This window comes from Lepidochelys kempii, chromosome 9, assembly GCF_965140285.1.
Source record: "Lepidochelys kempii isolate rLepKem1 chromosome 9, rLepKem1.hap1, whole genome shotgun sequence".
Lineage (NCBI taxonomy): Eukaryota > Metazoa > Chordata > Testudines > Cheloniidae > Lepidochelys > Lepidochelys kempii.
In genome coordinates, this window is record NC_136388.1 from 87,707,575 (window position 1) to 87,734,867 (window position 27,293).

General features: G+C 40.3%; 1 protein-coding gene across 11 annotated transcripts in view; it reads left to right on the forward strand.

The window, feature by feature from the left end:
• Positions 1–27,293, forward strand: part of TENM1 (teneurin transmembrane protein 1) — a 1,397,628-nt gene that overhangs the window by 1,346,432 nt on the left and 23,903 nt on the right. For all 11 annotated transcript variants that reach the window (XM_073361279.2, XM_073361281.2, XM_073361264.2 and 8 more), the window contains 4 exons: positions 5,608–5,974; positions 7,951–8,461; positions 16,620–16,792; positions 21,489–21,724. In XM_073361279.2, coding sequence (XP_073217380.1) covers positions 5,608–5,974; positions 7,951–8,461; positions 16,620–16,792; positions 21,489–21,724 — 1,287 coding nt within the window. The remainder of the gene's footprint in view (positions 1–5,607; positions 5,975–7,950; positions 8,462–16,619; positions 16,793–21,488; positions 21,725–27,293) is intronic.

Sequence of the window (27,293 nt, forward strand, 5' to 3'; positions counted from 1 at the left end):
TCACGCAATCACAGACATGAAGGTCGCTATCTTAAAACAAAAAAACTTCAAATCCAGACTCCAGCGAGAAACTGCTGAATTGGAATTCATTTGCAAATTGGATACTATTAATTTAGGCTTAAATAGAGACTTGGAGTGGCTAAGTCATTATGCAAGGTAGCCTGTTTCCTCTTGTTTTTTCCTACCCCCCCCCCCCGATATTCTGGTTTAACTTGGATTTAAACTTGAAGAGTGGTCAGTTTGGATGAGCTATTACCAGCAGGAGAGTGAGTTTGTGTGTGTATGGGGGTGGGGGGGATGTGAGAAAACCTGGATTTGTGCAGGAAATAGTCCAACTTGATTGTCATGCACATTGTGTAAAGAGTTGTCACTTTGGATGGGCTATCATCAGCAGGAGAGTGAATTTGTGTGGGGGGGTGGAGGGTGAGAAAACCTGGATTTGTGCTGGAAATGGCCCACCTGATGATCACTTTAGATAAGCTATTACCAGCAGGACAGTGGGGTGGGAGGAGGTATTGGTTCATATTCTCTGTGTATATATAAAGTCTGCTGCAGTTTCCACGATATGCATCTGATGAAGTGAGCTGTAGCTCACGAAAGCTTATGCTCTAATAAATTGGTTAGTCTCTAAGGTGCCACAAGTACTCCTTTTCTTTTTGCGAATACAGACTAACACGGCTGTTACTCTGAAACCTAAAACTAGACTGTCGCCCAACAATTTGGGTATGTGAGGAATGCAGGATTGGACCTTAACTGTTACCTCAACAGCCTGAATTTACTTCAGGATAATCCGCAGTGCCACATTCATTCAGTTACATTGTTTGAAAGGCAACAGCACTTCAAATAATAAAAATACCATTTACAGTTGTCTTAATTTTAAGGAGTAAGAAAAATAAATATAAAAGGGGGAAAGACTATTTATACGGGGTTTTGAAGTACCGCTTCCTATTAAAGAGCATAATATCATGCCTAAACCTCTATCTCTAACTGAAGGGCTTTTATATGAACAGATTTTTAATAGCCACGAGGCACAGTCCAATCAAATGAGAATTGGAGTGGTCTTCTGTAATTTGTGTATTAGACTTGGATGAAGCACCAACTGACTGTTTAGTCAGAGAGAACTGCCAGAGGGTAATTTGATTTCATGGAAAAGAATAACCAGTGCATTTTCAAGGTGGTATTGAATCTAACAAACATGGTGCAGTATTTGCTCAGATGTATCTGAATTCCCCTGATCATGTGAGGAAAAATGAAGATCTTATTAGCTTATTAAACCAAATTCTGCTGTGATACACCAGTGTGATTGTACAGTAACTCCATTAGCTTCAGTAGATATTTCAGATTTACACTAAGGTAACAGAGAACAGACATTGACCCTTTGTAACCATAACTGTACAGGTCTCCCCAACTAATATTTCATCTGTTTATTTTGATGTACACAAAAAAGCATCCATCAACATATGACAAATCCTCAACTGATCTAAATCAACAAACCTCTGTTGAAGTCAATGCAGCTATACTGTTGACTTCAATTGAAGATCTGGCTCCCTAGATTTTTGGTGCCTTTGACTTAAATTAAAAATACAGTCACATAAAAACCTATTATTAGCCTAAAATCAGAGAAGCTGATAGCTTGGCCTGAATTTACTAAATTATGTCTGCAAAGTCACAGGTACTTTCTCACAGTAGGAGGAACTCAGATTAGCCAATGAGCAAAGGCAATGTGATTCACCCAAGGTGTCCACTCGCAAAATAAAACCAGCTTCAAGACTTTGCAGATGTTATGGTGGAGTGTCTCCTTTGTCTCACACAAACAACTATAATTATGGTGGAAATAGTTGTTTCAGCTTGAGATTTCCACAACCAGCACAGCCATGGTTTATCACAGATCATCTCTACACCAAAGTGACCTATGAGGAAGAAGCAGGGAAGTAGGTGTTTCTTTCCTGCTACCTTTAATGTGTTCTTTGCTTTTTTAATTGTCCAACATCTCTGCAATATGAGTACATTGAAGGCATATTTTATTGGGCCCTCTAAGTCTATTTTTAGGCATTATTTTCTGTTCCTACATAGTTTTGTTCAATTTCACGGTGATCCCTCACTTGAAAAGAGCAAACCAGAATGAAGGCTGAAGCCATATATAAATCCAACCCTAGCTCCTGCTGTAGAAAGCAGAAAGTCATAAAGAAAACGAAATCAGCACCTCTACAACTGGAATCTGTTTCCAACTGTTTCACCCCCATCTATCGTCGTTTGGAATGACTCAGCCTCCTGCTGCAGTAGAAATCTTGAACCCAGCAATGTCAGTCTTAATGCCAGTTATTATGCTATCTAGCAAAATGGAGTAAAAGAAGGAATCTGATCATTCAGTGAGCTTCCCTAATTCTGTGATGTAGCCAGTGCAACCACCCAGGACGAGACATATTAGTCACATTGCCCTCACTTTATTAAAACATCAATTATCAAACCAGCAACATACTTCTTGGAATGAGCTTATTCAGAACTATTGAAGCTTGAGTAACTGACCAGACTTTTCCTTCAGCCTGGTACCTCAGCAGATCTCAGACAGGCAGGTATCCCGGGATACCCGTACTCTTCACCATATGTCATCCCTTCGTACTGATTCTTACGTTAGCATCTGCAGTCTCTGAATTCACGGAGGTTTGAATTAGCATAGTGAAAAAATGAACAGCAGCAGCAGTAAGCCTCACTTCAGTCCCCGGAAAAATCATGGAGCAGGTCCTCAAAGAATCAATCCTGAAGCACTTAAATGAGAGGAAAGTGATCAGGAACAGTCAGCATGGATTCACCAAGGGAAGGTCATGCCTGACTAATCTAATCGCCTTCTATGATGAGATTACTGGTTCTGTGGATGAAGGGAAAGCAGTGAATGTATTGTATCTTGACTTTAGCAAAGCTTTTGACACGGTCTCCCACATTATTCTTGTCAGCAAGTTAAAGAAGTATGGGCTGGATGATTGCACTATAAGGTGGGTAGAAAGTTGGCTAGATTGTCGGGCTCAACGGGTAGTGATCAATGGCTCCATGTCTAGTTGGCAGCCGGTGTCAAGTGGAGTGCCCCAGGGGTCAGTCCTGGGGCCGGTTTTGTTCAATATCTTCATAAATGATCTGGAGGATGGTGTGGATTGCACTCTCAGCAAATTTGCGGATGATACTAAACTGGGAGGAGTGGTAGATATGCTGGAGGGCAGGGATAGGATACAGAGGGACCTAGACAAATTGGAGGATTGGGCGAAAAAAAATCTGATGAGGTTCAATAAGGATAAGTGCAGGGTCCTGCACTTAGGACGGAAGAACCCAATGCACATCTACAGACTAGGGACCGAATGGCTAGGCAGCAGTTCTGCGGAAAAGGACCTAGGGGTGACAGTGGACGAGAAGCTGGATATGAGCCAGCAGTGTGCCCTTGTTGCCAAGAAGGCCAATGGCATTTTGGGATGTATAAGTAGGGGCATAGCGAGCAGATCGAGGGATGTGATCGTCCCCCTCTATTCGACATTGGTGAGGCCTCATCTGGAGTACTGTGTCCAGTTTTGGGCCCCACACTACAAGAAGGATGTGGATAAATTGGAGAGAGTCCAGCGAAGGGCAACAAAAATGATTAGGGGTCTGGAACACATGACTTATGAGGAGAGGCTGAGGGAACTGGGATTGTTTAGTCTGCAGAAGAGAAGAATGAGGGGGGATTTGATAGCTGCTTTCAACTACCTGAGAGGTAGTTCCAGAGAGGATGGTTCTAGACTATTCTCAGTGATGGAAGAGGACAGGACAAGGTGTAATGGTCTCAAGTTGCAGTGGGGGAGGTTTAGGTTGGATATTAGGAAAAACTTTTTCACTAGGAGGGTGGTGAAACACTGGAATGCGTTGCCCAGGGAGGTGGTGGAATCTCCTTCCTTAGAAGTTTTTAAGGTCAGGTTTGACAAAGCCCTGGCTGGGATGATTTAATTGGGGCTGGGTCCTGCTTTTGAGCAGGGGGTTGGACTAAATGACCTCCTGAGGTCCCTTCCAACCCTGATATTCTATGATTCTATGATTCAGTAACAAGAACAAAGTAATAGTTGCCACAAAATCTTCTGCATGGAATATGTTACATTTTATTGATTTATTTACTTATTATGTATTAAATATTTAGCCTCGAAAGTCACGTTCAGATTAAATCACTTCTTTTCTGAGAAACACCAACAGTCAAAAACAGGCTATCATGTAACCTTCATGGCTTTATTGTTATTTGACCCTTCAGTAGCAAAACTATGGTTCAAATGCTCCCCTGGCCAGCACTGGGAGGAGGCATGGGTCTTCTAAAAGCCTGCTGACCAGGCCAAGATTCTTAGGAAGAACCCCAGTAGGGGGCATGTTGCTGTGTTCTTTTGAAACAGCAGACTGCACCCCCGGCTAACATGCAGCAGACAGCAGCATGTGAGCTAAATGAATGGGAAAGGTACTGGCCATACCACCTGGCTGGCAGGCAATGTTCCCAGGAGTCATGATGCATCAGAAACAATGGCACTGGGGTCATGCCTCTAGCACTATTTTGAGCACTATGTTGGAAATCTTGCTTTTGCTGCTGCACTGAAGTAAGACATTCCCATTGATCCTTACCACTCCCTCCCACATAGTACAGGGCAAAATCTAACCATAAACATATAGGAATTACTTAATCCACCACTGAAATATGGTATTCATAAAACAAATACAATCATTACCAGTACTTATGATTAATTAGAAACTGTATTGTGTTATGAAGAATTAACTAGCTAATACTTGGGATAGTAGATAAGGCTTATTAACATTCCTCTCTTAGTGAGTAAGCATTGAAAAAGTATCCTATTCCTCTGCTCTGTAGGTTTTCCTCTTGGACTAGCAGTCAGTTAGTGTTATAACACTGACAGTCCCTTGCTAGTTTTTCACTCCGCCAAAGCTCGCTGCAACCTTGAAACAATAACATTCAAACTTGGAAAATTTTCTGGCTGATGTTGCATGAATTGTGTGTGTTTTTATTTGCATGAATGCATATGTATTATTATGTTCCTGCCTAAATGGGCTTGTGCAAGTAGTACATTGAAACTTTAGATGATGCTAAATTATAATAGAAATAAGAATTTCTTTCACATTAATACTAGAAATGATCCAACCATTTGAAAATGCTTTGCAGAAACTTTTTCAACCGCCAGACAAACATGCTTGAAGTTGTAATATAATGGCACACCAATGACATCCAAAGACCACTGGATGCCCAGATACCATGGTGATGAGCACAGTTTAAAAGTGTGTGTATAAATGGGTCCCCTAAAGTTATTTAAATAGCATATATGCCCTAGTACTATTTTGAGGTTGTACCCGTCACTTGTTTCTCTTTTTTAAAAGCAGTAATTACAAGTTTTGTGGGTGTTAAATACCACACGAGTTAATCACAATGAACGTTATAATAAAAATGGATAAAGATCAGCCACTCATCATAATGCAGAAAACATTGCCAATTCGTTTTCTTTCTTTTTTTTTTTCCTTCATCCATCATAAGAGTTCTATGGAAAATGATATTGGGAGGAGAAAAAAGCCACTTAATCAAATCTAGTCTTCTTTTTGCAGGTGCGGTTAGAGTGGCCAACAGACCTCGCAGTCAACCCTATAGACAACTCATTGTATGTACTGGACAATAACATTGTGCTACAGATTTCTGAGACTAAGCGTGTGCGAATTATTGCGGGTCGCCCTATTCACTGCCAGGTACCAGGCATGGATCATTTCTTGGTCAGCAAGGTGGCAACCCATTCAACCCTGGAATCAGCTCGAGCAATCAGCGTATCTCACAGTGGGACACTGTACATTGCTGAGACAGATGAAAGAAAGATAAACCGCATACAGCAGGTTACAACCAATGGTGAGATCTCCATAATTGCTGGAGCCCCGACAGATTGTGACTGCAAGATTGACCCAAATTGTGACTGTTTCTCAGGTGAGCAGAGGCTAATCATTTCCCTTCCCTGTTTTGTTAAGAGCCCATAGTCTTGGTTTGGGTTACAGTATCTGCAAGAAAAAAAACCTATAAAATGGTTCTTTTTCCTTGAGAAGCTGAAAAATTCTGTAACAATTTGGCAAATCTTTTTGAATTCATTTAATTAAGCAGAAAAGAAATGTGTATCTTTCCACAGTAGGCACTGAAGGAGCCTCCGGGTGGGCTTCATCTACCCTATTTTGAAGCAGATCATTACGCACAAATCTAAATTGTCTCTGAGCCTACGTCAGTTTTGCCTACCCATTTTCAGATATCACCATCCTCCATCAGAGCTTGGAATTTACCTTTCAGTGCCAATTGCTTGGATTCCACAAAGCCCTTTTTATCGAGTGTCCCAGAGTGCTTCACATAGAATGTAAAACCCTATTTTGTGCCTCCTCTAAACCTGAACCACAGAGGATGTTCAAAAGTTGCCTCTTGCTGCACATTTTAAGTGGTGTAGCCAGCACCCCTCTGGCACAACACACACTGTGTGTGCCAGTCAACACTTCTGGCAACACAAGCTGCTCCCTCCTTCACACACCAGAATACTGGGAGCCAAATTATGACTACCTCCTTCATAAATGCTCTGGGAGAGGAGAATGCAATAATTTTATTTCACAGTCTTCGTCCACCACTCCAGTGCAGTCATCTCTGGCAGGAAACGTGGTAGCAGTTTAACAGGAACAGCAACACAGCACAACATCTTAGATAAGAAAGCGGAGTTACCATATCTAATTACAATACTACAGGGGGGAATTGTCGATAGGCTGGCTGTAATTACACAGATGGGAATTTGGCCAGGACACTGGAATTAACACCCCTCCTTGGTGCCAGAGGATCATTAATGACCAAAAAGCGTTGTTTGCATCTGATATGAAGAGAGGAAAAAATCAAACTGTGGTCCGAAGGGTTTGGTTCACTGACATGTCACACTGCAGTAGTAATGAAAGCACCAAGTACACCTCTAAGTGACATCAGGTTCAAACATAGGTGAGATTGACCTCTAAAGTTTCCACTCAATGTAACCTTATTCAACTAGTAAAGGACAACAATGGAGATTCTGCCAGCGCTCCTTAGGGTGCAGTGACCCCCAGGCTGAAAAGTCTGGAGGAAGAGATGTGCAGTAGAGTCCGTCCAGTCCTGATAGTTGCCAGTGCTGGCTGGGAAGGGAACATGGCCAAAAGATGTGCCAGTTCAATGATTTCCAGGACAGTGAGGTTTTTGTGAAGCAACAAGTGCAACTTAAAACTCTCCTCCCCACGGGCAACCTCAAGAGAGCGCCATACTGCAAACACTGTCTCCCCTTCCCTGCCAGGTGAAGCTCCTGCTCATGCAAGGAGGTCTGATTGCACTAGTGGAGGTAAAGGGAGCCCAGGATCACCCAAAACCCCCTTTTGATCATTTCAATTTATCAGGGCCACATAAATTATCATGAGTTTTTTGTTGATATTTCTCGTTTGTTCTGTACTACAGTTTATTACATGCTGGTTGGTGGGTCGGGTTTTTTTGTTTTAATATAAACTAATCTCCACTTGTAATTGTATCCAAATTACTGCTATTTATTTTATGAGTGGATAATTTATTTATGGAATTATTGTACTTTGACTATATGACAGTGGGAAAGGAGCGAGGAGAGAATCTTCAGTTGTCATTTTGTGCTTTCGCATCTTAACAATGCAATAGTTTTCCCAGCAACAGGCTTTTGGATTTAGTAAAATTGGTGTAACTGAGATAATTGCATTTTATTGTTAATCTTCAGTGATGCTGATTCAGAATTACACCATTTTAGATAATGGGTTTTAAAAAAAAAATTGAAAAAAAATTGGTTCACTAACTCTTATCAAAGATTCTGGAGGCAGAGTGTGGTGCCTCACACTGTGAAAGGGTAAACACAGAGATTACGGATTACTACAGTAATTATATTTCTTTTCCAGGTGATGGTGGATATGCCAAAGATGCAAAGCTGAAAGCACCTTCTTCTCTAGCAGTCTCTCCTGATGATACACTGTACATAGCAGATCTTGGCAATATTCGCATCCGTGCAGTCAGTCGAAACAAGGCTCATCTCAGTGACATGAATATTTATGAGATTGCATCCCCAGCAGACCAGGAACTGTATCAGTTTACCACCAATGGGACCCATCTTCACACACTTAATCTGATAACAAGGGACTATATTTACAATTTCACATACAATGGAGAAGGAGACATTGCCACAATCACTAACAGCAATGGGAATTCAGTTCATATTCGCAGGGATGCTAGTGGGTTGCCTCTGTGGCTAGTGGTGCCTGGAGGCCAGGTGTATTGGCTAACAATCAGCAGCAATGGTGTTCTCAAAAGAGTATATGCTCAAGGCTACAACTTAGCCCTGATGACATATCCTGGCAACACAGGTCTTCTAGCAACCAAAAGCAATGAGAATGGATGGACAACAGTTTATGAGTAAGTTACCTAACTTAAAACATCTTTTTCTTTACTCTGAAGTCTCATAAAGCATGCTATTTGGAATGAAAATTGTATTTTTTCAAGCCAGTTCTATTAATAACAGTTCTAATACCTGGACACAATACAAGAAAGTAGATCTGTTGCATAAGGTTATGCAATACACAGCAGTATTAATTCTTAAGTGTCAAAGCCTGCAGTATGTGAAAGCACTTTACTTAGTACGTATTAAGTGTTACAAAAAGTACTTGAAATTATACTTCATTTGACCTTTGTTACTTAAAACCCCTGCTATCTGTAAGGTATGTTTGTGACTTTGGTTAGACAGCAGCTGCAGGAGCAGAGAGAGAGAGCTCAAGTCTAGAAACAACTGAGGGAATGAGGAGGGTCCATAAAAAACTTTGTTTGGAGGGGGACCTTTTTGCATCTTGGATTGCATTTAACTTAGTTGATTAGTGTGGTTGAGACTACAAATGAGAATAGAGGCTGTGGCAGTATCTTTGTTACTCAGGAAGTTAACAGAAGGTGGTTGAGCAGGTGAAGATGCAAGTGAGGAAATGGAGCAGGAAATTTACCTTGGGGAGGAAGGTAAGAAGGGAGAAATAGTATTAGCAGAACACTTGACTTAAACTTGGGGAGAGTGCTGCAAGAGGAAATTAAGTTGGGGATCTTAATGAATGAAAGTACAGAGATAGAGAAAAATGGAAAAGTTTCCAACAGTAAAAAAAGAGGATATATAATAACTAGCAAGCGAGTCCAGGAGAAAGGCCGGAGGAGTGATGGACGCTAAATATAAACTTGAAAGGACTTCCAAAGAGCAAGAAAGGATGGTTAAAGGTGTCAGTCAAGCAGTGGGGATACAGGAGCTATGGAACATTCAGACTAACTGGATGGCATCCCAGAGGGAGGTTGCACCTAAGAAAAGGTTCATGTTTGCTTCAAGAGATGTGTGACACTTCAGGATTCCTTATTTTTACCAATTTATTTTAGCGTTGCTGGTTAAGGATACGAAGAGTGATTGATTAACTTATGCAAGTTAACACTAATATTTCAGAGGTGCTAATAGGAAGGAAGGTTAAGGAATGTTTTCTTTATTGGACAGTGTGAAAAGAATGAATTATGGTCCAAGACTAAAAATGGAAATAATCAGGTTAGATATGAGCAGAAAATACAGTGAGAATTAGGTAATAACCAAAACTGCCTAGCAAGATAGTTGAGTCAGAATCATTAGAGGGCTCCAGAAATATGTTATATAAAGGGATTGATGTAGAGAAAAACTGCTGCTCATTGCATAGGCTAGGATTGGATATCTAAGATCTTTTCTCATCCTGACCTCTATAATTCTGTCATAGACAGATTAAAAGGGTTGGCATAAGACCACTAAAATGGAGACGTGTACATTTTTGATGATGTGCTGGAAAAAAATACCATATATGTTCTTCCTAGTTGAACTTTTGATCTCAGGAATTTTACTGATAGAAATTTCAACTATAATGGACCAAAATAATGCTCTCCAAATTAATCCAGAGTACTCACTGTGTCCCTGCTGCTGTTGTGACAGTGACGTGACAATGTTTTCCCCTGTTCTAAGAGATTTAGATGTAGATTTAGCATATATATATTTTCATGAATAAGTGAATTCAGTGATCTACAACAATGTGTATTATATTTCATTTTTAACTTCTTTGTCACAACTCCGACAGTATGGACATGTCCCATTTCAATACATTTAGGTCTATGAGATCAGTATCTAAGCCACTGGTCAATCACTTTTTCAAAAAGATTTCATAATAGATCCAGGTCATGTCTATTACTTCTTAAAATAATTAGCAGCACTTTGTCTTTCATTTGAGTAGTGGATAACCTTTCAAGAGCAGATTATTTTTAAGTATGTCTCTCTTGGCAGGTTTCATTGGCTATTTTTACCCCATCCCACTGAAATGTATACAGGACATTCGGTTCAAAATACTTTAATGGAATTATTGCTTGAGTCTGTTGCTCTCTGACAAGTCATTTGCTCAAGCATAACTCAAGCTTTATGGTAACATTATTTTTGAAGAGCTCAGTCTTCTGATAAGTGCTCCCTGTTGAATGTAAGACAGACTTCGTCACTTGGAGACACCTGTGTCTTGAATGGGTATAACATTGTCTGACAACAAGAAATTCAAAAAAGCACATTCTAAATGAATATGACATGTATGACTAGCATTAGGAAGTTTTGCTAAACTTAACATTTCTTCAGACTTTCATTGTTTCAACTCCAGGTGATGTAATTTGTTGTCATCACTCATGCTAGAATGTGATTTCACTGTGGTGGAAAGGGAAAGAATGGAGAGGCTATCTGTTTGTTATTCTCTCACTCTATTTTTTTTTCTGTACAATCATTCAGTAGAATTTACTTATTCCCATTACAAAATAATAAGAAGAAGATAAAAAATTAAAAATGCAATACTGCCATAAATATTTTTGTGAAATATTTTAAGTTATCCTTCTAAGTATGATGAATGTTTCTATCCATAATTCACCTGTAATAATTATATATGTTCCAGGTGAAGCATTAGACCACTTATAATTTGTTTCCAATGGGGTACAGTATTAGGGTCCTACCCTGAAAATTCTTATGGCCAGGAGTAAAAGTAAAAATACCAGACAGGCCCATTGATTTTTTGGTGACTACTTGTAACTTCCAGTGGTGTTTACATTAGGGCCCAAATGCTTTTCTTCCAAGCATAATTACTACTGCTGTGAATAATCCCATGACAGACGAAATATAACACACACATTTACAGTCAGTGGGACAACGCACAGTAATTAGCACTATGGTTGATAGCACAGGTTTTCAGGATGGAATCGAGCCCTCCTTCTCTGAGGGGTTTACAAGATAAGATAGTCCCTGTTTATTGTTTACGCAGGCAGTATTTTACAGATAGGTCAGGATACTTTCCACATTCCAAGCACCTTGATTTTCACTTTGAAAATGAGATGTTTTGAAAGGGTTAGATGCATCTGAATTGCTGCTGGATCCTGCATAAAGATAGGGTTGGAGCCAGGAGAATTAATATATGAACAACTTTCAAATGAAATTGCTTGGAATCGTGTTTCCTCTTTAAACCAGATTTGCATTCAAATCTAAAAGTTCAAACCACGACACTGTCAAGCTGAAATAGGGATGAGTTTGTTTAACAACATGTATCATACATACATTGGAATACGAGCAAAGATAATGAATAGTTCAGAACATCTACCTGTATGTCAATTTCCCTCTCTGAGAGAAATTATGAAGAGGGAGGAAAACCACCTACAAAAGCACTTGTCACCCATCTACTATTATCAGATTAAATGGAAGTGCTGAAAGAATGCTTGCATAAAATTGCAGCTAATGTACAATTTTCAGTCATCTTTTTTTTAATATTGTATCATTAAAGCCATGAAAGGGGATATATTTTTGTTAGGGGCCTTAGTTAAAAACTAGGACAAAAAAAACACATATCAGAAAAGGTTCCCTTTAAATCATTTTATTTTTTTATGTTTTTCATTCTTATCCTTAACTATATACAGTATATAGAAATGAAAATAAGCTTTGAATGTACATGCTCCATTGTGCATCTAATTAATTGATGAGCACTTCCTCATGTGAGTAGTTCCACTGAAATCAGTGAGATTACTTTCAGGATTAAATGGTCAGTGACTTGAGTGAGGGTTGTGTAACTGAGCCCTAAATTAACGTTAATAGGTCCTGATTCTAACACTCTTACTGTGTGGTGAATAGTACCTTGCTCTGCAATGATTCCCATTGATCCCAAGTATGGTACTCATGGTACCATACTACTACTCATCATGAATAATGGTGGCAGAATCTGGTTGTGACAGGTTGGATCACCGAAACTCCCTTGGGGCTGCCACTTGATGTGCCAAGACTACTTCTTCCCCTGCTTTCCCTGCCAACTTGGGACTCCAGCACCCTGTCTTGCTGAGCCAAACACACCAGTCTGCTCCAGCACAGACCCAGGGTCTGAACCACGTGCCCCAAAGCTGCAGACTTAATTGAAAGCAGTTTAAGAAGTGTTCCTGTCTTTAACACTCAGATGCTCAATTCCCAATGGGGTCCAAACCCCAAATAAATCCGTTTTACCCTGAATAAAGCTTATACAGGGTAAACTCATAGATTGTTCGCCCTCTATAACACTATACAGAGAGAGATATGCACAGCTGTTTGCCCTCCCCCTCAGGTATTAATAAATACTCTGGGTTAATTAATAAGTAAAAAGTGATTTTTTTAAATACAGAAAGTAGGATTTAAGTGGTTCCAAGTAGTAACAGACAGAACAAAGTGAATTACCAAGCAAAATAAAATAAAACATGCAAGTCTAAGTCTAGTACAGTAATAAAACTGAATACAGATAAAATCTCACCCTCAGAGATGTTTCAATAAGTTTCTTTCACAGACTTGATGCCTTCCTAGTCTGGGCACAGTCCTTTCCCCTGATACAGCCCTTGTTCCAGCTCATGATGGCCTGTCATAAATATAAAGGGAAGGGTAAACCCCTTTGAAATCCCTCCTGGCCAGGGGAAAGCTCCTATCACCTGTAAAGGGTTAAGAAGCTAAAGGTAACCTCGCTGGCACCTGACCAAAATGACCAATGAGGAGACAAGATACTTTCAAAAGCTGGGAGGAGGGAGAGAAACAAAGGATCTGTGTGTCTGTCTATATTCTGTCTTTGCCGGGGATAGACCAGGAATGGAGTCTTAGAACTTTTAGTAAGTAATCTAGCCAGGTACGTGTTAGATTATGATTTCTTTAAATGGCTGAGAAAAGAACTGTGCTGAATAGAATAACTATTTCTGTCTGTGTATCTTTTTTGTAACTTAAGGTTTTGCCTAGAGGGGTTCTCTATGTTTTGAATCTAATTACCCTGTAAGGTATCTACCATCCTGATTTTACAGGGGGGATTTCTTTATTTCTATTTACTTCTATTTTTATTAAAAGTCTTCTTGTAAGAAAACTGAATGCTTTTTCATTGTTCTCAGATCCAAGGGTTTGGGTCTGTGGTCACCTATGCAAATTGGTGAGGCTTTTTATCCAACATTTCCCAGGAAAGGGGGGGTGCAAGTGTTGGGAGGATTGTTCATTGTTCTTAAGATCCAAGGGTCTGGGTCTGTAGTCACCTAGGCAAATTGGTGAGGCTTTTTACCAAACCTTGTCCAGGAAGTGGGGTGCAAGGTTTTGGGAAGTATTTTGGGGGGAAAGACGCGTCCAAACAGCTCTTCCCCAGTAACCAGTATTAGTTTGGTGGTGGTAGCGGCCAATCCAAGGACAACGGGTGGAATATTTTGTACCTTGGGGAAGTTTTGACCTAAGCTGGTAAAGATAAGCTTAGGAGGTTTTTCATGCAGGTCCCCACATCTGTACCCTAGAGTTCAGAGTGGGGGAGGAACCTTGTCATGGCCGTCCCCCTTTGTTCTGTTCCACCCCCTTATATGGCTTTGGCACAAGGCGGGAATCTTTTGTCTCTCTGGGTCTAAATGAAAAAGCGCCAGGTTTAAGATGGATTTCAGTACCAGGTGACATGGTCACATTTCCTGTGAGACTCCAAGCCTTCATTCCTCCCAGCCTCCTTCATTCCTCCCAGCCAGGAAGGCCTGCCTGCAAACAGAGCCATCCACAGTCAATTGTCCTGGCTGATGGGAGCCATCAAGATTCCAAACACCCTTAATGGCCCCAGGGCATATTGTAATTATGCAGAGTTATATTTCATATTTCTAGTTTCAGATACAAGAGTGATACATTTATACAAATAGGATGACCATACTAGTAGATTATAAGCTTTGTAATGATACCTTACAAGAGACCTTTTGCATGAAGCATATTCCAGTTACATTATATTTATACTCATTAGCATATTTTCATAAAATCATATAGAGTGCAACGTCACACTGGTCTTCAGGAGTTTTTTTTGGAGGGGACTGAAAAAGATCTTATGGCCAGATTGTGGAATCTATACTCAGGTTGGTGAACTCTCACTTATGTGAGTAGTTCCATTAACTTCAGTGAGATTACTCATTTGGATACATGTTCATCAGTGCAAGGGTTCTGCAATCTGGCCCTTATTGTTAAATGTATAATCATTCATATCTACATCTACAGTGACCCTGAGTAGCATATTTTCCTGTAGTCCCATTTTCATCAGCACAACTGCGTAGGGAGTTATGTATACCATCATATGCCATCATTAGGGTGGCAGAATCAGACCCTACATTTTATTCTCAAATGAGTTCCAGTAAAGGGGCAATAAAAAATAGGCAATCTGAATGTTCCAGCTAGCCTCTTACATCGGTTCAATCAGGCAGGAAATGAAATATGATTGACCAACTTTCATGGAGAGTTTTCTAATGATGAACAATAGTGATTTGAATTAGTCAGGTTAACCAGCAGCTGTGTAGTTGGTCGATTTCCATACAACCAATATGGGGGATGGAATGTATACAAGTGTTTATAATATATATGAGTGTAGTAGAAAAAGAGAGAGAGAGAGAACTATAATATTTCTAGCTATGATTAATTAATTTGGCAAAAAAGCAAACTGTTCAGCAGTTATGTCTGAAACATGTTTTCGTCTGAAAAGAACATCTGCTGTATTTTTCTCTTCTTTCTTTTTATGGGGAATCCAAACTTCTTCCCTCATTTTATGCACAAATACTTTTCAGGCCACATGGACATTGTTTGGCTAATTTAGTCTTTTGTACTACAGTAATGCTGCCAGTACATTAAGCAAAGAGCATGGTCAGATAGCATCTGTAAAATGGAATGGCTCCATTGAAGTCAATGGAACTACACCACTTGATGCACTATCAGAGATCTGGCCTCATAGTGTCTTGTAGATATGGGGAGAAAGACTTTAAAATATTATAATCTAACTATTCAGAAATATGCCCTTACTCACATGACTAGTCCTAACTCAAGTAGGTAGACCTGTAATTTCAATGTGTCCACTTGGATGGGTCAGAAGTATTCACATCAGTGGGAGCTATAGGACTGGGGCCTTATTATGTAGCAATGCCAGGCACAGAGTGGTGTTCTGCATAATTTTTTTCAGAGAGGGGTTAGTCAATCACCTTCATCAAGCAGCTGGCTAGAAGTCAAAAGTATATTATTGTATATCATTGAAATTCCAAATAGTACTGCTTAAATATTTGTTAACAACTTGCAGTGATGAGATATGAAATGTGATTTTTTTTCAGAATTAAAACAATTATCTTAAGTAGTAACAATATTAATAAAACCACAAAATCAAATGAGAGCCTTGAAAGAGACCAGTTTGACTGAGATTTTGGGTCAGTCTATGACCAGGCTTTCATTCTACTTTACTACTGTTCAGAAGGTCACCTCAGTTAAAAGAGTACAAACATATTTGTAGAAGTGAAAATCCATTTGAGATGTTGTTCCAGGTCTGTGTATTATTCACTTTTTCATAATGTGGGCTGATACATAATGTTCCCTGAAATAAAATAATTCACTCAACACTGATGAAATATGGGTTATCTAAAATGTTTAGGTCCAGTTACTGCTGCCCTGTGTCATGCTGAGCAGTTCTTACTCAAGTAATTCCATGGGAAATACTCATATAAGTAAGTACCAAGCAGGCAATATAACCATTACAAATTGGATTTTTCATCATACATTTTAAATATTTAAACTTCAGCAACAAAATATTATGTTTCTATTTGGCAGTATCTAAGAACTAGGATTTAGTTTGATTCAAATATTAGAAAATGTCATTGTTAGTTATCTGAAGGCAGAGTGACCTCTAGTGGCAGCTTTCCTATATCACATCAAAGTACGTTTAAATCACCACGGATTGTACATATTGCAACTTAACATGATATAGGTGATTCAGACAGTGGTTTTACACTACACTGACCTATTACCTATTTTATCCAGCAGTACTAAAAAATATACCTCAAATCAGAGATAAAGAATTCAAAAGTAGAAGAATTAACACAACATTTAACATTAATTAAAGTCAACAATTTACCTTTTTATTTATTGTGCAGTGTTGGCATTATTTAAACTTGTACCATATTTGCTCGTAGGAGCACATACAAATGTATATTGACCCTCTACAAAGTTCTGTAACATTTGAATTTTCTGTTTTCTGAGGTATGACCTTGAAGGCCACCTGACTAATGCAACGTTTCCAACGGGTGAGGTCAGCAGTTTCCACAGTGATGTTGAAAAACTAACAAGAGTAGAACTTGAATCGTCAAACAGAGAAAATGTTATCACAGCTACAAACTTCTCAGCTACCTCTACTATATACACTTTAAAACAAGGTAATTAAAGCACCTCTGTTTCTTTCGCCATAATTATTAAATTTGAAACTATAGCTGTTTGCATTTTTATCAGTTTGCCAAAAAAATCACCTTACTTTATCTGATTGTTTCCTCCCAACTTCAGCACAAATTTCTAGTTCCTGTTTTATTATACTACCAAAGTAACTACTAGAAATGGACTATTGGTGGGTGCACTTCCAACTATGAGTGTATTCAGAGGTCAGTGGGAACACTGTTCTTTTAAACCTCTGCTACCTCTAGACTTTATGAGTAACACCGTTTAATATCTCAATATCAAAGTGGTAAGAATTGTCTTTAATGCAGTTAGTTTTGTCATTCTAAGGAATACCACGCAAAAGATTGACTTGCCATATTGACACTGTGATATGGAAATGCCATCAGTGGCTGATATGGGGAATTCATCCCTGGCAATGCCACCTTCTAGCAGTAGTTCTTATAGGAATAACAACAAAACATGACCCATATCAGCTGCTGAGTGCATGAAGGTCGGTCATGAATACCAAGATTCTGAGTAGAAACCTGTAGTTACCATGGGAATTCCCTGGGAGCGCTAATCTAGTGAGATATCATCCCTTCTGATAGGGGTCACTCTCTTGCTGAATGACAGGTTTCAGAGTAACAGCCGTGTTAGTCTGTATTCGCAAAAAGAAAAGGAGTACTTGTGGCACCTTAGAGACTAACCAATTTATTTGAGCATGAGCTTTCGTGAGCTATAGCTCACTTCATCAGATGCATACCGTGGAAACTGCAGAAGACATTATATACACACACAGAGACCATGAAACAATACCTCCTCCCGCCCCACTGTCCTGCTGGTAATAGCTTATCCAAAGTGATCATCAAGTTGGGCCATTTCCAGCACAAATCCAGGTTTTCTCACCCTCCACCCCCCCCCCCCAACTCACTCTCCTGCTGGTAATAGCCCATCCAAAGTGACCACTCTCTTCACAATGTGTATGATAATCAAGGTGGGCCATTTCCTGCACAAATCCAGGTTCTCTCACCCCCATACACACACAAACTCACTCTCCTGCTGGTAATAGCTTATCCAAAGTGACCACTCTCCCTACAATGTGCATGGTAATCAAGGTGGGCCATTTCCAGCACAAATCCAGGCTTTCTCACCCATCCCCCCCCCCCCCCCCCGGAAACACACACACGCACACAAACTCACTCTCCTGCTGGCAACAGCTCATCCAAACTGACCACTCTCCAAGTTTAAATCCAAGTTTAACCAGAACGTCTTGGGGGGGGGTAGGAAAAAACAAGGGGAAATAGGCTACCTTGCATAATGACTTAGCCACTCCCAGTCTCTATTTAAGCCTAAATTAATAGTATCCAATTTGCAAATGAATTCCAATTCAGCAGTTTCTCGCTGGAGTCTAGATTTGAAGTTTTTTTTGTTGTAAGATAGCGACCTTCATGTCTGTGATTGCGTGACCAGAGAGATTGAAGTGTTCTCCAACTGGTTTATGAATGTTATAATTCTTGACATCTGATTTGTGTCCATTTATTCTTTTACGTAGAGACTGTCCAGTTTGGCCAATGTAAATGGCAGAGGGGCATTGCTGGCACATGATGGCATATATCACATTGGTGGATGTGCAGGTGAACGAGCCTCTGATAGTGTGGCTGTTATTAGGCCCTGTGATGGTGTCCCCTGAATAGATATGTGGGCACAGTTGGCAACGGGCTTTGTTGCAAGGATAGGTTCCTGGGTTAGTGGTTCTGTTGTGTAATATGTGGTTGTTGGTGAGTATTTGCTTCAGGTTGCGGGGCTGTCTGTAGGCAAGGACTGGCCTGTCTCTCAAGATTTGTGAGAGTGTTGGGTCATCCTTCAGGATAGGTTGTAGATCCTTAATAAAGCGTTGGAGGGGTTTTAGTTGGGGGCTGAAGGTGACGGCTAGTGGCGTTCTGTTATTTTCTTTGTTAGGCCTGTCCTGTAGTAGGTAACTTCTGGGAACTCTTCTGGCTCTATCAATCTGTTTCTTTACTTCTGCAGGTGGGTATTGTAGTTGTAAGAAAGCTTGACAGAGATCTTGTAGGTGTTTGTCTCTGTCTGAGGGGTTGGAGCAAATGCGGTTGTATCGCAGAGCTTGGCTGTAGACGATGGATCGTGTGGTGTGGTCAGGGTGAAAGCTGGAGGCATGTAGGTAGGAATAGCGGTCAGTAGGTTTCCAGTATAGGGTGGTGTTTATGTGACCATTGTTTATTAGCACTGTAGTGTCCAGGAAGTGGATCTCTTGTGTGGACTGGACCAGGCTGAGGTTGATGGTGGGATGGAAACTGTTGAAATCATGGTGGAATTCCTCAAGGGCTTCTTTTCCATGGGTCCAGATGATGAAGATGTCATCAATATAGCGCAAGTAGAGTATTATTTAAACTTGTACCATATTTGCTCGTAGGAGCACATACAAATGTATATTGACCCTCTACAAAGTTCTGTAACATTTGAATCTTCTGTTTTCTGAGGTATGACCTCAGCTTTAGGGGACAAGTTGTTCTAAATCAGCCATAAAAATGTTGGCATACTGTGGGGCCATGCGGGTACCCATAGCAGTGCCGCTGATCTGAAGGTATACATTGTCCCCAAATGTAAAATAGTTATGGGTAAGGACAAAGTCACAAAGTTCAGCCACCAGGTTAGCTGTGACATTATCGGGGATAATGTTCTTGATCGCTTGTAGTCCATCTTTGTGTGGAATGTTGGTGTAGAGGGCTTCTACATCCATAGTGGCCAGGATGGTGTTATCAGGAAGATCACCGATGGATTGAAGTTTCCTCAGGAAGTCAGTGGTGTCTCGAAGGTAGCTGGGAGTGCTGGTAGCGTAGGGCCTGAGGAGGGAGTCTACATAGCCAGACAATCCTGCTGTCAGGGTGCCAATGCCTGAGATGATGGGGTGCCCAGGATTTCCAGGTTTATGGATCTTGGGTAGTAGATAGAATATCCCAGGTCAGGGTTCCAGGGGTGTGTCTGTGCGGATTTGATCTTGTGCTTTTTCAGGAAGTTTCTTGAGTAAATGCTGTAGTTGCTTTTGGTAACCCTCAGTGGGATCATAGGGTAATGGCTTGTAGAAAGTGGTGTTGGAGAGCTGCCGAGCAGCCTCTTGTTCATATTCCGACCTATTCAGGAAATGGCCCACCTTGATTATCATACACATTGTGAAGAGAGTGGTCACTTTGGATGGGCTATTACCAGCAGGAGAGTGAGTTTGGGGGGGGGGGCGGAGGGTGAGAAAACCTGGATTTGTGCTGGAAATGGCCCAACTTGATGATCACTTTAGATAAGCTATTATCAGCAGGACAGTGGGGCGGGAGGAGGTATTGTTTCATGGTCTCTGTGTGTGTATATAATGTCTTCTGCAGTTTCCACGGTATGCATCCGATGAAGTGAGCTGTAGCTCACGAAAGCTCATGCTCAAATAAATTGGTTAGTCTCTAAGGTGCCACAAGTACTCCTTTTCTCTTGCTGAAATATGACTAAATGCCCTGCCTCAGATTCCTGAGGTCATTTAACAAAATCGCTTCTAAAATGTTCAGTCTACTAATAGTTTTTCTTCCTCCTTGAATTTTTTTGTTGGTGGTGAGAGGTTTTTTTATAGAAGGTGGGAGGTGATTGAGCTAGCAAGCAAAAAATAGAAGTGTAGCCACCATAGTCCGAGTGGTGGGCAAAGCTAACCACCTGACTACAATCCCATCCCAGACCCTAGGTCCATAGTCAGGTGGCTAGCTACTGCCTCTGCTCAAGCGATTGCAGCTACACCCTATTTTTAGTGCACAAGCTCAATAAAAGCTAGTGTATGTATGTCTCATCGAGCTGGAAATTACACCTTCCAGCTCCAGGGTAGATGTACCCTGAGAGGTGCAGCACAGAATTCACAGCCTGGGGAAGGAAGACTTAAGGTGCCTTTAAACCACCTGAGCACTGTTCCAATCCAGGGCTGCTCTGAGGCCTTCAGCGTAATTTAGATTATACTTGAAGCCTATCTAAGCTTATGGCAGCTTCAAGTGGGTGCCCTATGGGCTGCAGCACTGCCTAGATTCTTCACAGCATTTCATGTTCTGGTATCACCACTGACATATTCCCTCCTGCTGCCAGCTGCACCCCTGACATACTCCCTATGCCAGGGCTTGTGGAGGGGGTCCTCAGAAGGCAGCCTTATCACTGATTTCCACAGCATCTGTGCCAGGGAAATCCTCCCACAACCAGAAATAGGGCTTTGGCTTAAAAAGAACAGAGTTGGGGGAGAGGTTCTTATCCTAGACAGTTGAAGAAATAACTGTCAGACTCAACCTCAATTCTTCGTTAACTTCATTTAAGGGTTATATAAGCTTTACTATATAAGTGGCATATTGATCCCAACAGACTAATCATCAGCATACTGTCAAATTGGCAAAAAGCCAACTTGATGAATTCACTTTTTTAAAAGCCTATGATCTGAAGGCAGATGCCCTTTATTCAGGATGTCTCCAATATGAAAATAATAAGGCCTAAATCTACTGAAAATCTGTTTACATGTCTGAAGACCTGCAGCCTCCAGGTTACAAACGTATACAGAAGTTGGTACATATACAGCTGCCTATAAACCATGGACAAACATACCTTTGCACATCTAACATTTGTTTCATGAAGCTGGAGAACTGAACTTTCCCCATTTTCTTGTTTTATTGACAGACAACACGCAGAATATCTATCGGGTCAGCCCAGATGGTTCGCTGAGGGTTACCTTTGCCAGCGGAATGGAGATCACTCTAAACACAGAGCCCCACATTCTTGCAGGCGTTGTTAACCCCACTTTGGGAAAGTGCAATATCTCATTACCTGGAGAGCATAATTCAAACCTCATAGAATGGAGGCAAAGGAAGGAGCAGACCAAAGGCAATATCTCAGCATTTGAGAGAAGGTTACGGGTAAGGATTCCTCTTTTGTAAAGTGCAGCATTTCTTTTGAAGACCACTGAATTCAGTCATGTTGAAATTTATTTCTTTATAAAAATCGTAAGGAAGATTATATTTTAGAGTTAGTCCTTAGCCACAGATTTCACATGCAAATGGTTTCTCCAAAGTTCACGGGGATTCTGATCCATTGTTGTTTGATTTTAGTTGTTAAACTTGACTTCCCAATATAATTGCTTTTTTTTTATTTTTTAACAAGAGCTAAATTGTGATTTGTGACAAAAGCCCAGGGTGAGGGGCAACATGTAGTTACTCTGCCCCAGTAGCAGATTGTGAGTTTTTGCGTCCTGACTTCCCTTCTTATTCTGGGTGGAGGTAATCTCTGCCAGCTGCCCAGTGCTGTACCTGGGGCAGATTACTTCTGCTGGGGCGCTGCTGAACTGCACTTGCCAGTACATCTGGCAGAAGGGGAAGATTAGGGCAAGTCAAAGCTACGCCTCCATGGTGCTGTTCTCTCTCTCTCCTTATGGTACCCATGACACAACTTGCATCTGTCATTCCCCTGTATGAGTGCATTAGCCAGGTCACAATCTGGTCCCTAATAAACAATCATTTTTAACATTGCATCCTTGGTTTGTATTTTCCTTCCTGAGAATTCACAGATTATAATGACAGATGGTCACATTCAGCGTTTGATTAACAGTAAGACCCAAAGCAACTGTTAACTTCTTTAAAAAAAAAAGTGCTTTAAGAAATCAGTTATATTTTTGACACAAACACTGCTTGAAACACCTGTAAAATGAGTGGGAATATTTTATATTCAAAGTAATGATTAGCAACAATGGGATGCATACATATGTATTATCTTACCTTATGCCAAATTAAATGGTGAATGTATGCAATCAAATATTTCAAGGATGCATCTTGGTTGTCAGTCCTACATGATTTTTTTCTCAGCAAAATGTGTGAAGTTATTCAGTTTAATCCCCATTTTTAAACTTGGATAATGTATGCACACGTTCACTTCTTTGTTAAGTATTTAATTGTTGTTATATTATTACTGCTTGTTATTTGTATGACTGTAGCATCTAGGATCCATAGCCATGGACCATTAGGCTTAGGGCTGTACAAATACAGAACAAAAAGACAATGAATCTATTAGTGAATCATGAACCCAACCAGTGATCAGAGTGTGGTTATCATGACATAGCACCCGTCTGTTATTAAACAAACTGTCAGACCAAATGCCTTTCAGACCACTGGATCATAATTTCCTCACAAATATCTTGCATATGGGACAAAGCCTCATTTGGTTTCCCTTGCATTTCCTCAGATTGTCCAGGTCACCTCTTCTTTGTCACAGTTTGAATCCTCATTTTCGTTATGATCGGGAAAGTGGTTGAACAGTTCTCTAATGTACTCTATTGGCAAATGTGCATGTTGTAGGAATGAATGGGTGGTTCAAACGGCCTTCAAGGTGCAATTCAACAGTTGGTTCATTTCTGTGTAAGTCTTTCAGACTGTGCTTAAATAACTGCAAAACACATATTTAAGTGCATTGAATCATAAAAGTGATCAATGTAAAAGGTGTATCTGATTATGTATTCTGCCTCATGTTGTGATATGTTCAAGTGCTTCATTCTGCCCAATATTTTTCTGATATTCCCCTTAAATTTTCCATTGGCTAATTTCATTCCATGTTCTTTTAACTCATTTTCATCTGCACCTTTGTTTTCCTCAAGAGCACATGCCAAAAAAGGAGAAGGTTCACAAGTGGGTTGGGCCTAGAGGAGTGAAATATGTCCATTTATTGAAAAATTATAAACAAACTAAAGCACCCATAGATCAAGTGCTGAGTTGAAACTGCATGAAATTGCTAGTCCATTTGTTGTTCCGTTCAGTAAGAGAATCTACAGTGTATTACTCACTTGACATACTGTCATGGAAGCTCCACCCCTCCAAAAAAATCCAGCCACATCACAATAGTATCATCTTGTATCGTCATTATGGTAAATTAAAAAGAGCTTGATTGTACTTTTGAGATCTGCACACCACAGAGACCATCTACACATGGATCCCCTCTCTGGCTCAGAAAGGCATCTCAGCTGCCTATATGGAAGAGTCTTCTTCTCCCCTAGACACCATCGATAGCTACACGAAGATGGAGGGCAAACAATGGCATGCTGGGATTGGACTGGATGAGATAAAGACAGGATTTGGCAAAGAATATTATTCTACCTATATTATTTCTTCATATCCATGTCCACCCCCATTCCCGCTCCACAATGGAATTCCCCTTTGGGGGATGGTTCTTTGGGAAGCCCAGGTTAGAGGCGTTCCTGCTCTATTGGAACACCACTGCCATAGAGCAAAGCCAGAGATGCGGTTAAGGCGCAGATCTCAAGGTGTCAGCAGGATTTGTGGGCCCAACCTGTGGGGGACCACATTCCTCCACTCTTGCCAGAATGCTAGTCTTCTTTTTCTGATTCTGAAAATGTAAGTGCTGGATTGAAAACTCTTATGAGATTCTGTCTCTAACCACACCTCTTTGCAATCAGGGGAGAAATCTCGTGAGGATATTCCCAGGGAAGGGGGCAATTTGAACTTAATTACACTAGATTAAATGATCATTTTAAATACAAATGGGAGAAGTGTATTTTTGCTCTGTCTTCTAAAGTGTAAGGTAAAAATCATTTTTCCCCTTTAAAGTTGAATCCTTTTGTGCCAAGTTCATCTGAGATTTTGTATCTTGAACAAGGGAGCTCACATGGTCACTGAGCATAGGTACCAGTACATTTTGGGTCTTGGGTTAGGATTTTTGGTTGCTTATTTTCCTCTCTCCCACCTTTTATAAACAAAAAATACTAAAGCTATGAGAGTGGCTAGCAATGAGTCACTTCTTGTGAGCATCCTGGAAGAGGTGAGCTTTCTGGAGTGACTTGAATGAGGAGCGTGTGATGGCTTGGTGGGCAAGAGAAGGCATTCCATGCTTGTGAATAGGATCAGGGATACTTCTAAGAGAAAGGACAAACTGAGTATCTAAGCTGGTATTGTTGATAAAGTGGGCATAGGGTCACAAGTCAAATATATAGCATAGCGGGCTTGTGTCGGGCTTTGACACTGAAGACAAAAGTTTTAATTTAGTTGTGATAGAGAAGGAGGAGTCAGGGAGATGTAGGGAATTGTGAGGAACAATGCAGTTAGACACAGAGTCAGAGTATCAGTGCAGATTAGGTTTTCACAGAGAGAGCTGCATCCTGCAAGGTAACTAGGCCCTTTGAAAAGGAAAAGCAGTATAGCATCAACAACAAAAATCAAATAAAAAGCATGAGGCCAATAGACTACATAAATTAAAGGTATTTAGGGCTTATTATTGACAAATCTTTGAAAACTATTATGTGGGTACAATTACAAAAAAGTTATGTCAATTGCGGGCTGGAATACAAATCAAAACAAGTGGCACTTCGGCCTTAGTTCATATTGGGTCACATTTTGAAAATAAAGCTACTAAGCACTTGATAATATGGGGATAGGCACCGTATAAAGCCCTACAATAGCTAGATCATGCCTTGGAAAGCCAGTGATGTGGGAATATGATGCTGGATTTTGAGAATATGTGTAAGAGGAGGCCCCAGGGCTTAGGCTGATTCTCACTGGAGATGAATAGACTTGCGGGAGTCCTCAAAATTCAATAAAAAAGCAGGTGGCACAATCCAAAAGTTTTGAGAATGAAGGGCAGAATTCAGGTCAAATTATTTCACTTAAAATTTAGCACTGATGTGGTTAAAGTAGCCAAGTAATTCAGTCCATTGAAGCAACCAATACAAATGCGTTTGAGTGATAGGGAAATAAATTTAAAAGCAGACAACTAGGGAGTAGGATAAAAAGAGCCAGGTTATAAAAGTAGAAGACTTCTTCCTCTCTAGGACTTTCTAATGCTCTTAATTCCCAGTCCCCATTAATAGGCAGCACAAAAGCATGCGACCCCCACCCCCAGAGGATTGTTAATTCATCCTTGGAGGAGAGACAGCTTACCCATGCTAGTAGCAGGCCTTGAAGAAAGGTATAAAAGTTATGTTTTTTAAAAGTAGCAAGACTGCATGGTAAGAATTCTTCTTCCCAGAAATGGAACCGAGAAGAGGATCCAGCACAGTGGTTCTCAAACTTTTGTACTGGTGACCCCTTTCACATAGCAAGCCCCTGAGTGCAACCCCCCTTATAAATTAAAAACACTTTAAAATATATTTAACACCATTATAAATGCTGGAGGCAAAGCGGGGTTTGGGGTGGAGGCTGACAGCTTGCAACCCCCTGTGTAATAACCCTGTGACCCCCTCAGGGGTCCCAACCCCCAGTTTGAGAACCCCTGATCTAGCACATTAGTAAATAGAATGCTGTAGTAGGGGCCAACAGGCTCCCAAAATCCAATCAGGTGGATAACTCTGAAATTAAACATAACTTTTTAAAGTGTAGAATGCTCTGACCTAGTGCCTTCACCAAATGTGCAAAACAGTCCGTATGCGTATGTGCAGTCTTTATATTAATAGTAAATCTACATATAAACAGGCATTTTAACATGAATTTTAATCTAGCAAGCCTTCTTTTTTTAATCAATTGAACTTCTGTTTTAATTGACTTCTGAAAATGAAGCAAAGGCTGCTGTTAAAACCAATGAGCATGATGCATAGTAATATATCAATTAGAATTCGGTGCTGCTTACTCCTTTCTTTTGCATAACTTAGGGAACTCAGAACTGAATACAATCCATTTTTTACAAGTGACTGTACAAAATTGAGAATTAGATGCCTGGCTAGTCCCACTTATTTGCACTTAAAAAAAAAAACGACCTTGCTGTGTAAAACTCAAGTCAGAAGTTTTGAGGATACGGGCTTGAACAGATATGTTTGTTATACTGGTTAACAAATATTTTTTCCATAATATTATCAGTCCTCTAACTAGTTACTTTACAGTTATTGGGTGAGTTCCTCAGGTGGTGTTAATTAGTTTGGCTTCACTGAACATACAAGAATGTACACATACCTGCAGACTAGTTTATATGTTTTTGGTACACGTTAGGTCTGAGAATTGAAGTCAGTGGAACTACAACAATTTGCATCCTCTGAGGATCTGGTTCTTTGATAGCCAGTTCCTCCTTATTGGCATGGGAAAATCACAATGTAGGCAAAGTTTGTAAGCGCACATTTGACTTGTGCTGGATATTGGAATATCCTAATTCACTTTCCTCACATTAGCTCATTACTCAGTTGTGCAGAGACTTCAGAAACCATCTTTAAGCAAAACAACTGCGATTTCAAATCAACATTTTTGTGTTGGCTTAGAAATGAGGGTTCCCTTCTAAAGGCAATCCCTTCTAAAAATCCAGTTCTGCCTTGCACTTCTGAAAAGTGAATTATAAAATAAAAAACAAAAACAGAAATAACACACTGAATTTTACAAAACCAGCAAGATGTGAATATGCCTCATCCCTTTCTGGTCTGTTTTTGATTCTTATTCATTGAGTCATGTCTGCATTTAGATTGCCCTACAATCATAATATTAATAATAAGGAGAACATTAAATTTAC